At 34.1% G+C, this 17,639-nt stretch overlaps 1 protein-coding gene across 3 annotated transcripts in view; it reads right to left on the bottom strand.

Annotated features, from left to right (window-relative positions):
* Positions 1-2,972: 2,972 nt before the first annotated feature.
* The window catches only part of bur (GMP synthase burgundy), a 182,154-nt gene continuing 167,487 nt past the window's right edge, over positions 2,973-17,639 (bottom strand). For 2 of the 3 annotated variants that reach the window (XM_090372708.1, XM_090372710.1), the window contains exons 15-16: positions 10,330-10,633; positions 2,973-3,400 (exon numbers count right to left, since the gene is read on the bottom strand). In XM_090372708.1, the coding sequence (XP_090228834.1) occupies positions 3,299-3,400; positions 10,330-10,633 (406 nt within the window). In that variant the 3' untranslated portion in view covers positions 2,973-3,298. The remainder of the gene's footprint in view (positions 3,401-10,329; positions 10,634-17,639) is intronic. The other variant, XM_090372709.1, reaches the window with a different exon arrangement.

Raw genomic sequence — 17,639 nt, 5'->3', positions numbered from 1 at the left:
GAATTTCGTTGGTAAAAGGGTTGCAGAGGATTGAGTTTGGCACGCTATTGTCAAATTTTTCTCACAATAACTGAGAATTTTGTTCTCAGAGGTAATTTGTGTGTTAAGCACCAAAGCAATTGATGCTGTGTCAGTATACTGTAATTGTATATTTTTTGGTCAATTTTCTGGATGAAAACAGTTTCCAGGAGAGAAAAAACCATGCATGTTGTGAAAAAGAGCTCATAAAAATTGCTCACTTCACTAAAGGGATTCAAACTCAGGCCTTTCCTGCCTGATCTAGGAGGCTAGTGATCATAACCACTTTGTTACCTACAAGGGAAATCTCAGAAAGGTGAAAGTGGAAAGGCAAAGTAATGCGATTCAAAAGCCTCAGATATTGCTAGAGGCACAGCTGGAAATTACAGACATGTCTAAGGCTCTGGATGACAAGGTATTTGATGATTCAGTTTTACTCCACTGATGAACTGCAGTGTTCTCCCTAGGACCTATCGAATGGGTGCGCTGCCCAGTGAATTTAATTGACCGCCCGGTTAAAATTTAATCGATTCTCGCGGTACAGTATGGTACTGCTCACCGATCTCGATCAATATTAATTCAAACATACTATGTGATCAAGGTCAATGCGACAGGAGCAAGCATATAATGTTAAATTAATTTCTGCTCTAGATCGCTTAAGTCACATTTATAAATAACAGAATATTTTATAATATTGCAAAGTATTACACTTCCCCACCGGGCTACTTCATAATGCCACCCAACTGACAAAATTTTCTGGGGAGAACACTGGAATGTAAAAAAACTTTAAAAGAGGACTGGATACTCCAGCCTCTTATTAGGAGACCTGCAAAGACAAAGCAAGCATCCATGAAGTTTTAATAAGAAAATTGCAGCTGCAAACTTGTGTAAGTCACCTTTCCAGAAATACCTTCAAGAGGATCTGACATCTAATCCCTCTTCCTGGACACACATTATCCGTGTTATTTTTTTTTTAATATTATCATTCTTGGCAAGTTAAATGATTTTTTGCATTTTAGTTTTTTTTTCTTATAAAACATTCATGTTTATATTTTATCCTTGTTATAATAAGCATCATAATTACATGTATTGCATTCTTCTTGATCTTAAACTGATCTCTAAGAAAGGTCTACACCTCCCACCAACCCTCTATTTTTCATGAAGATTTGGTCTTAATATCCATAGCAATTTCCAGGTCCCTCTGTGAAGGGTTTATTGTAATTCAGAATGTATAAACACATTAAATGAACCAATATACACCTGTTAGAAGAGAGGGAAATTATATAAAAAACGTACACTTTAAAAGAAATGGGTATTAACAGACAGATTTATTAGGCACTTTTACAATGTTTGGAAGGTATAATTGCCAAAGAAATAAAAAAATAAAAAATAAGCAAAAAAAACCCAGCAAAATAAATAAAATAATGTAATGGCAATTATGGTTCTTGTACACAGTATAATTATTATTATTTATTTAACTTCAAAATAATTCATCCATATTAGTTTAAATGAGTATAGTTTAAGAAATAGTGTGATTTCAGGTGAAATTATATAGGAATATTACAAGTTGAGTTGGTTTGTACAATTTTTTTATTTTGAGCTCAAGAGTTGTGAAAAAACTCCATATAGCGCAAACGTATAAGCAATTTAAAACCATAGAAAATGCATTTACTGGCTACAAGCACAAATTTTAATTTTTGGATTAATTTAGCCAACATTTCTTGCATTTATACAGACAGTATAACCAAACTTTTACTTTAAGATGACCATATAAAAATCTATAATACAGTGAAGGCATACAAAAGGATGGCTTTATTTATTTGTAACAAGCCAAAATGTAATTTGCCAAATGTAAAAAATTTGTGTATCAACAAAAATTTCTCACGTCTATTTTTGTAATGCAACCCAAAGTGAAATCAATATTATTTTGTGATGTAATTTTTTTTTTCACTTCTCCCAATCCACATGTAAATTTTAATATCCATTTATCTGATTAAGAATACTTTGATATACTGTATAAATATATGTGTGTGAGGATGATGTCCAGGAAAGAGATGACAAAAATACATATGAAATTTCAAAACAGTTTCTAGAGTCAAATTTAGCTTATCTTCCATCAACTTGTCATAAAATAATTCTACTTCTGGGATATATAATCATTACTAACATTTCTGCATAGGAAATTTTGCCACTTAAAATAGATTGTAATTTCTATATAATATATTAATATTTAGTAATTTCTAATTGAAAATATATGGTGACTAACTATATTAGATTGAAGTGCTACATTTCTTGTGAATGGAGCTAATTCTGAAATAGAACAGTACATATTTCAGAGTATTCTGAATGCATAAACAGATAATATATTACATAGAGATCCTCCATACACTTAGTGAAAACAAAATCTTTACATGGCACAAAATAATACTGAAAACTAGCACCCTGAAATAGCCCATTAAATTTTTAACAAAAATGGAATGTTGTGCTGCTGACAGGAGAGGGAAGTCATCTCAAACTTTCCAGAGAATCATCTGTTATAAAATGGAGATTAGTTTGTTTTTCCCAAATACTTGAAAAATAAGCACACACTCACTGTACATCTTGGCCATATTAAACTCTTAGTAGAAACTTCAAGAGCAATAACAAACAACATTTTTCATCAAATAACAACCTATCTAGTAAACTTTAACACTAAGTTCATTCTGAAATAAGCATCTTTCTTGATCAATGTATTTGCACTGAAAATTCTATGACCATCAGACAACGTAACACTATTCAGTTAACAAGCAAGTTCAGTTTCCATGTCTTCTAAAATTGCACAATTTACACCATAAAACTGAACAATGAAAGGGGAAAAAATAAAAACAGAAATAAAGACATTCCTTTTTCATTTATTACATAAGATATTATCTGAATCAGTCAAATTTGCATTGATCACATTTGGTATTAAAAATATTAAAGCTAAAAAAATTACACTTCAGTGTTTCAAGTCTACTGACCTTTATACTCATCTAAAACACATCGGCATTTCATAAGCTAAAATGTCATGAGAAACTGTCACCTCCATTCCAAACTTGTAAAAGTATAGATATGTTTATAAATAAACTACACATCTACTTAAAATATCTTTTCTTCTCTTGAGGAAAGGGGGAGTGAAATGGAAATCAATCTGTATACAGTGTTAATGTACTGTACAGTAGTACGCTATGCTTTTCATGATCCAAGACAGAGAAGCTGAACTTGTTGATGAGGATGTTTATTTTACTAATGATGAATAAAGTTATTCCCACTCTGTGGTCCCAGGAGGTTTAGGAGTTAAATCATATAAAACTCGGGAAATACCAGGTACAGAACTAATTTCAGCTACCATCTTTCTGATTACCTATAAAATATAAAAGCCACTATTATTTATTCATATATACAATATACAAGACAACTATAGCATGAGAATGAATTCAAGGTCGCTGCCATATACAGTCTATTTAAGAAGTAAAGGGATTAGGGAAGCAGATATTAAATTTTTATGAGAGACCAAGGTTGAAATGTGAACAGAATTCTATACATTATTTCATTACATATTTACCGCTTACTTTCTTAATCACTTTTATCATTTTAAAATTAATCTAAAAATTAAAGTGCCCTCCTCACCCCTTTACTCCTAAAATAGACTGCATATGGTGGTTACCTTGGGTTTGTTTTATGGCTATTCAAAAGGTTATAGGACTGAATTTTTAAGATGATGTGATCACAAAAATAATAAAAACCTTTTATTTTGTAACCTAGGATGTCTAGGATTTTTTAAATTAAGGTGTTTTGGTTACTCATGTAGAAAGATTTATTTTTATCTGTTGTTGAAGTTAAGTAATTTTGTATAATTTTTTCAAATTCTGCTTTTCAAACAAAGATGTATAAAATTTTCCTTTTTGTGGAAAAATCAACATCAGAGACTGCAGAAGTATCGAGTGAAGAGCTTTTACCAAGAGGTAGGATATTTGTGGTACAAGTGCTTTAAAGATGGACATATCACTGAGGATGATACAAGGTGTGTAAAACTTTGATCATGCAGGCCAACATGTCAACAAATGATCACTTTGTCTCCTTCATTAGAAACATTATTTGGCTGACTGTCAAATACGAACTGAAGAGTTTCTTATTTGACAGTCAGCTGAAGAAGTCAGTTGAGAGAAGTTGGATCATCATATGGTAGTTGCCATTTTCTTTATCCTCTGAATGGCAGTCATTCATGCTCCCAGGAGAAAGAAATTTCAATTGACAGGGCTAAAGGAAAAGTGAGAGTATGAACATGTAAAAAATAGGTTTACTACCGCATTGATGTTGTCACATCAGGAGCCTGCATTAACCCGTTACTCACCATGGCCACACTGAAAACATATTAAAGCCATAAAATGTCAGTTTTTGTGTGTGTGAACTGAGAGATTTACTCATACATGTCTTCAAGTTCTGATTCTACAGATGAGGAATTAATCCTAATGGAATATATATAAATTAATATATATACACACCCAAAAACATACATTTTTAATTATTTTTTTGTAACAATGAAAAAGAACTGGTGTATACCCTGTAAATTCTAGCAGACAAAAATGTGATTTTCATCATTTATTTAAAGAACTGAAAGGGCAAGAAATGCAAATTTTTTCAATATATTACAATGAATCAAGAAACTTTTAATTATACTTTATAAAAGACTAAAAATGATTAACATAAACATGGACTAAATAGCATAAGCAGTCAATACTACCGGAGGAGAGACTTGTTACTTTGAGGGAATAAAATAGTATTAACAAATATTTTTTCTTACTAACATTTCTACACAGTATTTCTGAGTGATGTTTGTTTCCTTTGTCTCATATTCAATATCATATGTAATTTGAAATGAAAGCATCAATATTTCATGATTAAAAATTCCTCCATTTCTTAACTAAGAGAGATACAATGCAAAGAATAAGAAGGGCATTGTGTATCCTAATAGTCCATCTGCTATTAGACCAATTCACACGAAGATAACCTGCCGATTCCATGCCCCCCACTTATACTGAAGAATGTAGCAGCAGAGAGTGCTGAAATTGAAGCATCTGAATATGAAACTGAAGCCTATATGCCTGAAGACATTGACCCCAGCCCTCAACTGTTTTCACAGCATGAAGTCAATGATCTGGTAAGAGATTTAAATTTACCAAAGAAATCTGCAAAACTCCTTGGGTCTAGACCAGTGTTTCTCAACCTTTTTTTTAATTATTGTCCCCTAAAGGGCTTTTTTAGACAATTTTTTTCATAATTGCCCCCATGAACTTTTAAACAAGAAAATACTTTATACTTACTCTTTTTATTCAATGGGATTCCTGGACCTGATGCTTCTTAGCTAAAAGTTCAATGTTTGGTATGATGTTAGTAAGTTTAATTCTAATGTCTCCTCTTGAACATATATCAATTCTGTTTCTTTCCTTTGTTAATATTTTATTTACTGAACTAAAACCACTTTGAATCATATAAGACGTTGGAAAACAAAGAAGTACTTGCCATTTCAGACCACATTGCTGGATAAAGAAGTTTAGTTGTTTTTGATTTCATGGCTGAGTTGCAGCCATGAAAGTTAATACTTAGTGTCCATAGATCTTACCATTCATAACTTGCCACCATTGTTATATGATACGGAACAGAGTAATGTAAATCCTGAACTTCATAGAATAAGGTTTAACGTAAAACTAAATATGTAGCACTGTATTAGAAATCTGTTATATTAGTACAGTATTATAAATTAATCAGTAAAATTTATTAATCTTATTAAATTACAGCACCGCTTTTAGAAATCGGTAATCAGGCATAGATAGCTAGCGGAAAGTTTGAGCCATATGGATGGTAATATATAGTTAAATTTATTATCTATTATAACTACTTAGATTTTACAAACGTAACGTTATAAATGAATACATATAACTTGATAGGAGATACATAATTCATATAACGTAACTCGGTTGGAGATAAAACTCGATACTGAAATATATATACATATAGTGTTATAACTGCATTGGGATATAAGTTTAGTGTTATATTTTGTACTGAAACTGAATCAAAATCATGACTCAGACCAGAGCAGCAAAGCAAAAGGCTCAAGCTAATGGGAGTGCTGTGGTTCAGGGGAGAACTGAGGGGAGCAGTTGTCCTTTGAATCACAGCCTTTTGAAATGTACTGCTTGTTTGATGTTTGTGGATCACTCAGGAACGGGATATGATATTGCCAAGGGGAATGAATGTCTGTGTGTGAACGATGTAAGGAAATCAGGCACCCACTCAAAGTTATGGGCCTATATGAAAGCTTGAAGGACAGGGTAGATGCCCTTGAAGGGTTTAAATTGAGGGAGCCATCAAGCTCTCAGCTGCCATCATCAACGCTAGACCTTGCACTTGAACATTATGCAACACAGCGGCAACCCCCAAGGCAGAATGCACTGGTCCCATAGGAACTAGTTGTTGTCGATGACTCTATTGTCACGGAAACCTGCTCCAGGGATATGTGGTGGTCATATCCCTGACCTTTTCGCATCCTCCGTATTTGGTGGTCACGGGCTCGAACCCCGGTCTAATCAAGAAGCATGTGCTACACACTGCTGCTCCTGCCCACCTGGCTACAGAGGCGCCAGCTGAAGTGATGCTTCATTAAGTTTTCGAAAAATCCAAGCCACATAGTATATGTTGTTTTTGTGGTTGCTAATCTCCTTTGCTAAATTCGTATCTCGTTCGCTTTCTAAAAAACTAATTATCATATCAAAAAGGTTTACAAATCTTGTTAGCCAGTTTCCTTTAGAAAGTCATCTGACTTCTGTATGTAAAAGAAGCCTCACATACTGTTCTTCATTATCAGCACAAAATTTTCTGAAAAGGAGATCATATTTGCTATGTGACTTTTCAGCACTTGACATGATTGATGATGGGTTGAATAACTACAAAGAATTAAATAATATAGTATAAACTATTTTTATTTAATTCTCATGGCCCACGTCACTCACAAAAGTACTGTGGATCAAAAATAAACATCCGTGAGGAAACAATAAATCAATACTAATTGTTGCTTAGAAAGTAGAAACAATAGACTGAAACATTTCCTCATCCCATCAATGCTTCATATATTGACCAATGACACAAAATAATAAATAGACCATGCCACCGCCAAGGTCACAGTTGTTGGAAAGGCACAAAAGCCAAGGATTGCGGAGTCATTACCTCTGAAAGCACTTAGGCATTTAATGCCCATGAAAAGCAAAGGTGATTGAATTAAATCACACCCACTATCTTCCTTTTATCAAAATTTCTAACTCTCTCACTCCTAATATAATATACCTAATATTAAAATTCAGTTGTCGAAGGGGAAAAGAAAACCCAATGAGAGAAATTAAACATTAAGGAATAAGATGTCATCAGGTAGAGTTGAACTTTGGAGGGCCACAAACCGTTGTAATACCCATGATGTTGTTCGCCACCCTGTGGGCAATATCACCCTGGTTGAAAATCCCTGATCCAGACTTAAATCAAAAAAATTTTCTAGAACATGGGACTTTTTCTCATAGTACAGACATAGAGAATGAGAATTCGTCCCCTACATTTCTGAGGATGATTCTATGATTTTTTGCAGTAATATAAATGACTTAATGAACTACAGTGGATTCCGGTTATTTGGGCCACCGGTTAATCGGGACAGCCGTTTATTTGGGGAAAATCTTAAAGAACAGAACCCAATCGAGAAAATAGCCAGAGTTTACTTCGCTTAATTGGGACAACATGCCGTTTAATCGGGGCAGGAGACCGCAGCACTGGAGATTACCCTATGATTGTCTCCGACCGTACACGTGGTTCGGTCAGATTTCTGGAGGTCACAACCATAAAACAATTAGCAGTCACCTGTTTATTGGGCTTTTCGGTTAGTGCAATCTATCATAAACGGATAGTAAAGTCGATCTTATTGAATTTGTGATAATACCGACAGCTGGAATTCTCTGGGTTATTATGGTGAAATGTGTTCACACTTCCATGGAATCTTCAATCATATAAAAAAATTAATTTTCAGATTCTTCTCTTCACTCCTATTTTTAAAGCTTCGCAACTCATTACTCCGTTCTCACTTGCGCGTATCGTGTTACTTGCAATTTGTGTGTGCCATGTTCTTTGTTATTGATTGTTTATCTTTTTACTGTTTTAAATTTTAACCCCCACCCACAAATGTCAACTAGTTCGTATGTACATATTACAGTACGTATTAATTATTCCGATTATCACGTACCATTTAATTTTTTAATTGGTAAGGTAATAAAATGTAAATTTGTGCTTAATATATCTTTACTTTTACAGCCTGTGGATAAATTTCCTCCTATTTTTGCTAATTAGAATCGCCGTTTAATGCACTAGTCCCGATGTGTCCCAAATAACCGGAATGTAATAGCATCATCGACTGTATTTAGGAATCAGTTTCAATTACAATCCTACACAGTGGAGACTTTTTACTGACTCATCAAAGAGGAGTCTCATCAAAGAGGAGTATGTTGCTCCACAGTGGAAATAAATACAGGTCAATTCCAGTAGCTCACTCTGTGCATTTGAAAGAAACATATGAGAACTTGAAGAAATTGCTGACAAATATTAAGTATAAAGAACATGGTTGGTTGGTCTGTAGTGACTTTAAAGTGATAGGCATGTTACCTGGACAGCAATCTGGCTGCACAAAAATGGCTTTCTTTTTGTCTGAGTGTAACAGTCGGGCAAGGAGTAAGCACTGGGTTTGTCAAGGTCTGGCCAAAGAGGTGCAGTTTGTTGCCTAGATTGAAGAACATAGTTTATAAACCACCGATAGACCCCAAAACTGTCCTCCTTTTACTCTTGCACAACAAACTGGGTTTGGTGAAACAATCTGTGAAAGCTTTACCTCAGGAAGGTCCCTGCTTCAACTACCTTTGTACTAAATTCCCACTGATCACTCAAGAGAAGCTAAATTAAGTTATTTTTGTTGGACTTTATAGTTGAAAACATGTTGACAAACTTCAAGAAGCTGAGACACATCATGAATGCGAAGGTATATTTTTTACAATCCCACATCAACTACTTCCCAGAAAATCTAGGAAGTGTTAGTGAAGAACAGAGTAAGAGGTTTCATCAGGACATTAAAGATGTGGAGATGAGGTACCAGGGGAGGTGGAATGTCAACATAATGGCTAACTATTGCTGGATGTTGAAGAACGACTGTAAAGTAGAAGGATCTACAAGAAAATAAAAGAAACAAAAATTTGACCAGTCACAGATCAGTTTTTAAAATAAAAGATGACTGCTTACTGGACTTTTTATCACGCTGCCCTTTTTAATAGTGTTTTCAACATGTATTTAAATATAAAAGTTTGTTAAGCATTTTGTTATAATTTCGGTGCACAAATTCTGCCAAAATTAATAAAAATTTGTGAAAAATCATTTTTCATTCATGATTTTTGAAGGAACCTGATGTGATGGAAACAGTCAATTTTGAAATGAGCATTAGAAAATGATTCATCAACACCCTTTTCTGAGAAACCATCAGTGATTTTTTTTTAAAATGCAGAGTAGTGGTATTGCAGCATGAGTGACAGCACATTTGGAGTTTTTGGGTTGTAGATATACAACATCAAGGAGGATAAGAGGATCTAGGGTGTCAATACAACCTAGACCCCTCTATGATTTCGCACGAGGTCATGGGTGGGTGGCAGCTTGATATTGTACCTACAGCTTGAGCTGTGGATATGCAATATCAAGAAAAAAAGAGCAAAAATGACTTCTCTAATACTTCCAAATATTTTTTTACATTATTGGAAAAAATTCCCAATAATTTTTGATAATTTCAAAAAGTCCATAGTTCAATTTTGTGACTTAAAGCACAAATATTTTTTCTCTTCACTCTGCATTTAATTATATAATTTAAAAAAAGTATTTATAATTTATTAGCTTTAGGTTTTATTAAAACTGACAGAGTATCTATTATCATTTAAAAAACAGATATGGGACCAATAATCATGACCACAACACATGGCGGAAATGTGGGTACTGATTGGACATTACAGAGTCATCTAATTTATATTCACTAAATAACAACTCCTCTTTTATGCAGTTTCAGTATGGTAGTGCTCCACATCAGCTAAATGCTTTTCTGCTAATAGTCAATATAGCATAAAGATTGTTTTTTAACATATTTTCTCCACAAAATAAATATGCATTATATTTAAAAAATAAATATTTTTAAAATAATAATTTCTACTATAAGTATATAACCACACTTACCTCAATAGGTATATGCTTGTTTGGAGTGGCAGGAATGCCTGTCATAAAATCTTGAGTGATGAAAGTCCTAATAACAATTGATCTTTGGCAGGAGGGTTGCCTTGAGACAACATCACGATCAAAATGGATTGGTATTAAAATGATAGGCATTTGTGATATTACGTTCATATAGTTATTCTGTTGCAGTATTTGATGTGCTAAAAAGTCACTTTGCCTTAATGTACTCAACACATTACTTGTTAAGAGAGTTGGAGTAATATCATGTATTGGAAAGGTCACCTGATTTCCAAATATATAACAAACCCTAAATCAAAATTAAAATAAAATTAATACACATCAATGTTGGATGTATTACTTGAATTTATTAAAACAGTGGTTCTCAAATTTCTACTGGTTTCATACAAGCAATAATGGTACAGTGCTGGTAGCCATGCTATTCGAAAATTCTGTGCATGAACCAATTTCATTAATCGTGGTATACTGAGATGTTTTCGAGAAACACTCACGAAACCACCGTTTCATCTATTATCACTGGTGCATAATGGCCTATAGCTGCCGTTGCGCCGTAAAACATATAACAACAACATCTATTATCACCTCCCAATCTGAAATCCAAAAGGCAAGACATTGGAGATGGAGTAAGTTCGTTGCATTTATAAACCACTGTACATTATGACTCCTTTTTGATGAACATAATTTGAGAAACACTGGTTTAAAATATTATTTACAATTTTAAATAGGTGAAAATAAAAAAGAACCATATTTTATAAATGTAATTTTATTCTATATGTATTATATACACCTTATCTCATGAAAATGTCATGGGAGATGAAATATGCAAATATTTTGGCCTGTAGAGGTGATCAAGTGCCCAGCCCTGGAATTAATTTAAAATGTGTATGCCAAATAACAGCATGTGGAAAGAGTTAAGAGTTTCAGAAGGAAATGACTGTTGGGTGTCATGTGGGGCGGTGTACAATAGCCTTAGATGCTGATGCACCATAAAACTCCTAATAACCAACCAACCATATGGGGAAAATGTGTGTGTGTGTGCACTACTATCTAGGAATTAAACATTCCAAAGTCAGCAACTGGCAACAATGTGTTTCCTTACATCATTTGCCACTACATCACTGAGTATCACAGCATGAATGACAGCTCATTACAAGGTGTGTTCAAGTTATAAGATCTCTAAATTTACTTCTCATAAAGTACACAAGTTACAGATGTGATACTTGCCTCACTTTTCAGCATAATCTCCTAGAAGCTGCACACATTCTTCACACCTGTTCTACCAAACTACGAAGGTTGCAACAAAGTTTCTTTGGAGATATGTTCGGCCCACTGGTAAATGGCAGAAGCAGTTCCTTGTCAGTTAGGAAATCTATGAAGTGCATCCTTCATCGTTGGGTATAACCAAAAGGCACTAAGTGGGTCAGGCGAGTATGGAGGATGCGAGATAGCCTCAATGTTGTTTTCTTTAAAATGTTTTTGCACATTTCCAGAACAATGCGGTGTAGCATTGTACTGATGGAAATGAACGTGATTCAGTCCACGTGGACATTTTTTCTGAAGTGCTGGGAGGAATTTTTTCTTCAGAACTTCTTCATATGAGTTTCCTGTCACTGTAGTGCCCTTGGGTACACAATATGTAAGGATTATTCCATCAACATGCCAGAAAACAGCAACTATCATTTTCTCTGCACTTGCAGCAACGTGGAACTTTTTTGAGTAGTGGTGAATCAGTGTGCTTTCACTGGGTAGACTGATGTTTTGTTTCTGGATTGAAAAGTGTCTCACCCATCATGACAATTGAAGAAAATAATTTCATTTTGCTGCCATCTTCTGAAAACATTCAGAATTGGCAATTAGACTAAAAGCAGTACCATGTATATACTTTGATCATTTTGTAAGAAAAAATTTGTAGATCTTATAACTTGCATGCACCTTGTAGTATGCAAAAACACTGAGATATCTGAGCAAACACTCATGAAACCATCCTGCATCATCTATTTTCCAACCAATCTGAGATATGAATACTGAAAGGCAAGAGAGGAGTTGGACTCCATACTAAAAAAAAAAAATGGAAGTCCAGAGATGACAATGAGCTCAAGAAATGACTAGATAGGTGTGAAATAGTGACTGTCAGAAGTCAAAGTGACTTGAGATGGAAACCTTTGAAAACAAAAACACTGCTGATTGCATTACGCAACGCACATTAAATATGGATTCTTTATTAAAAGAATTAGTTTTCTGGAGCAACTATTCAGGATTATATACTTATCCAGTCTGATGAATGTATTTGTATGGGATCTAGAAGATGCCTAGTGAATTCTTCCTACCTGAGTGTACTGTTCTAACTGTTTAGTTAGGAGAAAGTGCCATGGTCTGGGGTATTTCTTGTGGTATGGACCAGGTCTGCAGGTTGCAATGCATGGAAGAATGGATGCTGCTCTCTACACTGATGTGTTTGGAAATTCTGCAGCTTTTCGTTGTACCAATTTTATAGAATTGGTTTTCAAACTTTCCAACATACTCCATGTCACAAGGCAATGACTGCAAAATTTTGGTTTAAAAAGAATAACAGTGGATCAATTGCAGTGGCTAGCACAGAGCCCCAGTTGAACATCACTGGAATGAAATGGAATTTAGAATTAGGGTAAGGCCAAGATTAGCCTCTTCATTGGTGAAGCTCATGAGTGCTCCACTAGCATAATACCTTCTTTTTTATTGGATATAGTAGAAAGTCTTCCATAAACACTGAAGCAGATATCATGCCATTAATTTATTTAATGTGAAGGCTAAGATATGTATACTGTATTTATAAAAACAACGTATGTTTTGTTCATAATTACAAGAGTCCCACCGTTCAGGTAGGATAGTGTGTATGGTTATGGATTTATAACTTTTTCTAATATGCAGAATTTTATACAGAACCACCAGGCACTTCTGTTACGAATGAAGCAAATTTCACCTCTTTCTAGCCTGATTGCCATTATGAATTAACCCTTATTATTTGTTAAAATCATTATTCTGCTTGTTTTCTTTTTTTTGATGTCTATATCATCTATCAATATACAACAATCTGTAGTTGTCTATAATCTGTAAAATCTGCCAACTAAAAAGGGAAACCAGTTGAATTAAATCAATATTTATTTAAAAACATGGCTTAAAGATATCTATGATTTTAAGATACCAAAATTTCTCCACTCATAATGCTGCCAGGCAGAAAAATCTACATAAACTTGTTGTGGCGATTTCCATTGTTAAAGGTCATAAAAGTCAGAGAAAGCAGCTGTTATATAAACAGAGAGCGAGAAGCCGTTTTGCTTGTAGCTTGGATAAGTGAAATACCTCTAGCAAGCAAGTATAAGATGTCATCACCCTTTGATGCCCAAAAATTGAAATGCAGAGTGTCTCGATTCATTCCGTTCTTAGCTGGATGGCAGAACAAATGCTGTCAAATGTTTGAGACACGAATCCTCACTTCAACATCCAATGAGAGGTCAAGTTTGTATAAACTTTGGGAGAAACTTCTCGCTTAAAAACAGGTCCTTGGAAGACCCAAAGAGGAGAGGAGGAGAAGAGTCCCAGGGAGAGTGACGATTCGGGAGCAGCTTGTCAAAGGTGTGCAAAATGTGAATAAGTTTCATAAGTAGTTTTGTGTCTATCACTGAAGTAGCCAATGCCCCCAGCTTGTCCAAACAGGTGCCACGGAGAGTTCAGCTCAGACAGAAGAGAAGAGAAAAACAGCCAGAAGAGAAGAATGGGGGCAAGTGAGAAAACTTGACTATGTGTAAGATGAGTAGGAAAGGCAATCTTAGTGGAGTAATAATGTAATAGTTACGATTAAAAGAAAATGGCTACTTTCTAATATTTTATATATGTCTTCCTAGTGCTAGCACTAGGAAGACATTTGCTTCTCATATTTTGTTGATTCTTAATATGTTATAATTTTGAGATTGGTATGATTCTAAAAGTGCTATTGTAAGTTATGGGCAATAAGTAGATATTTGGAATATCCCATGTCTAAACATTATGTTTAAAGTTATTAGCAGAGTCAAAGTAGCAGTGACAGCTACTTATATGTGATTACTATATTCATGGTACAAGCGAGTGACCAGTATAAAGATAATATCAGTATGTATTATTGTGTTAGCTATCAGCTTTCCTATACCAACAGATATCATGTTTTTCCTTATGATATGTTAATGAATGAATTATTATTTGTTACACTGTCCAATGTAACAAATAATAAATATTTGTTACATTGGACAATTGCCTCTTTGCTAAGTTCTCATTTACGGCAGAAAGTGTCGGATTTAGGAACAAGATACTCTTTGAAGATTATTGCGGTATCGAGGGTCGGGCTATTTGCATATCTAGATGCCTGATGTAAACACAACGCCAATCCAAATCGTAATGTTTTAGGGGTGAATTCCCCCTTTAATATTGAGGATATACGAGATTGTTGTCCTATATTACCACTAGATGAACACATTAAGGGGAGTGTTCATCTAGTGGTATTTCACCATAACTACACTGATGGTGAAAAATATTAGGAATATCTAAGCTCCCTCCATTCATAAGCCTTGGTAACACAGGATGTTCTTCCCCTCTACACATCGAGCGTCATAATACTTCACAATATGTGGCTTACTCGAGGGTCTGAGGCTATCTAAGCATCCCCTTTCCCAATCCTACTAAAAATGACTAAGTTGCATATCCAATATGAAATTACAGGCTCATATTGATCATATTAAACGCTGAATAATTTTCACTATGTTAAGATGAAATGATCAGAACACACCAGCTGAGACACTGCTCATGTCAGCAAGGTCCATGCTGTGTTTTCTGGGGAACTAGGACATGCAATTGGAAAAACCACCAAGACAGGCAACGTCCATGTTAAAAGTTTAAATAGCAAATACAGTTTACTCAAGATTATAGTCATTTCAATCTTAAATCCTCTGTATACCCTTGTATATACAGAGGATTTGAGATTGAAGAAAAAAATTCAACCTTGTTAATCATATAGTTGCGATTAAGAGTACATGGCTTGCACACAATTCTAGCAGCTCTTTACCATCATAATTATTAGGTTTGTCCTTCTCTTAAAATTTTACTAAAATATCTCTGTAGATGTAATTATCTTTTTCTATTCTGCTATTTAAATCTCCAATCACTGTTCATTCTTTGTCATTAGTTTCTACTGTTCTTTCCAATATATAAAACTTCAGTTTCATCTTTTTTGGGCCTTAAACTGATCTGTATTTTCTCCACATGAATCAAGCTTCTGGGCCAATTAAACTTTCTTCCAAAGTAGTTCTGAAAGTTATTGCCACATCTCTCTTACACCATACCTTACTATTGACATACTTCTGCCAGGTTGATGGATACAGGAGAGTTGTAACTAGTTATTGCCACATTTCCCTTACACCATATCTTAATTCCAGAGTAAATTTATTTATAATTATTGTTTAGTTAAGAGTACAGTTAAGGAAAGGTATTGCCACATTTCTCTTACAATAGAAGAAGTAGGTTGATATCATATCAGCAGTATTAAAACAGTCAAAAAAAAAAAAAAAAAACCTCTTAGATTTGTCAACAAGCATAATAGAGAAACCTTACTGTTCAAAATTAAAAGTCATTCCTGGTGCTAACATAACTTCAGATGAAGAATGACAAAAATTTAAGAGAATGTTAGTGGGAGCTTTGTTTGTTTGTTTTGTTTTTTAGGAGCATTAGCAACTAAGGCCATATTGCTCCGGGATATGCGGTGGTCATTCCCTGACCTTTCCGCATCCTCCGTATTTGGTGGTGACGGGCTCGAACCCCGGTCTAATCAAGAAGCGTGTGCTACGCACTGCTGCTCCTTCCCACCTGGCTACTGAGGCACCATTAGTTAGTGGGAGCAGAAGAAGATGTATGTGGAGAAGGTTTGCAAAGATACGAAATTCAGAATGTTTATGGCAGACCCAAGAAGTCAGAGAAACAAACAAAAAAAAAAATAAATAAATAAAATAAATAAATAATAAATTTTTGGTGATAAATCTAAGAAATCCTTACTGGAATATTAAGAAAGTATAACATAGCTAAAATGTGTGTGAAAGAGGGTAAATAAAAATCTTGGAAAAAACATGGAAAAGAATAATCAGGAAGGCAGAAAAACCATAACTAAGGTAATCAGAAATGACAAAAATGAATTAAAAAAAAAAAAAAAAAAAAAAGGATACTTTGGAATTATGGAGTTGATTGTTAAATGGAATTGAAGGCATCACCGAAGAAGAGAAAAAGATCAAAAGGAGAAATTACAGACATCTCTCTACTGTTGGGGTAGATAAGACTGAGGAAAACAAAGTAAGAAAGGCAGTAGGTGTAAATTAAATCAGACCTGAAAAGCTAAAAAGCTGGATTAAAAAGTGTTCACAGTGATTATGTTACATTATCCAGAAGCTGTTTGCAAAGAAAAATTCAAGAGGATTAGAGAAAGCATCAACTGCACTAATATATAAAAAAGGGAAATAAAGCTGAATGCAGCAATTGCAGAGGAATTTACTCTTTAGTAAAGATGGTTAAAGACACTGTTGAATGTAACCCTAGGCAAGGACAAAAGGTCACACAGATGCCAGAAGCAAATATCTGCACCAAGACAAATTATAAAAATCAATGAAACATAACAAAAACATGTATTAAGCATTTGGTGATCTTGAAAAAGCATATGACAAAGTACCTAGAAATTTGCTATACCATATTTTAGAACATCATGGCATTAAGGATAATCTTTTAAAGGGAATAAAACATTTGCATGAAGTGGGAAATCTGCAATGAGGATTGAACGAAGCATGGTTTAAATTTAAATCATATAGAGAGAGTGGGGCTGTACCTTATTTCCATTTCTTTTTATAATCTTCATGGACCATGAAATAAAAAGAATTAATGAAAGAATACAAGTTACTGATAAAGTTTAAAGTTAGAGATATAAAAATTAAATCACTACTGTACGTTGATTATGTGCTGAAAAAAGAAAGAAAAAGTAACTTTCATGATCTTCGTGAAACTGAATTGATTAGGTTAGTCGTTCATTAGATTATTAATAATATTAAAATGTTTCTCTTGAAACATAAAAAAAATTTAAACAAAACCATTTAGCTGAACTAATGAAACTTATGAAGTTTCCTTTAGGAACATGGCACTATAAAGTTTTAATGAACAAAAGAGAGAATATGGTCTTAAGAAATTGGACAGAGACTAAAATAATGATGAGAACTATAGAACCGGAACTGAAAATAAAACACTATTACCAAATT

The sequence above is a fragment of the Mastigoproctus giganteus genome, chromosome 4 (assembly GCF_048544385.1).
Source record: "Mastigoproctus giganteus isolate SK-2022 chromosome 4, ASM4854438v1, whole genome shotgun sequence".
NCBI lineage: Eukaryota > Metazoa > Arthropoda > Arachnida > Uropygi > Thelyphonidae > Mastigoproctus > Mastigoproctus giganteus.
The sequence above is the reverse complement of the archived record's forward strand: the minus strand, read 5'-3'. Positions and strand labels throughout refer to the sequence as shown.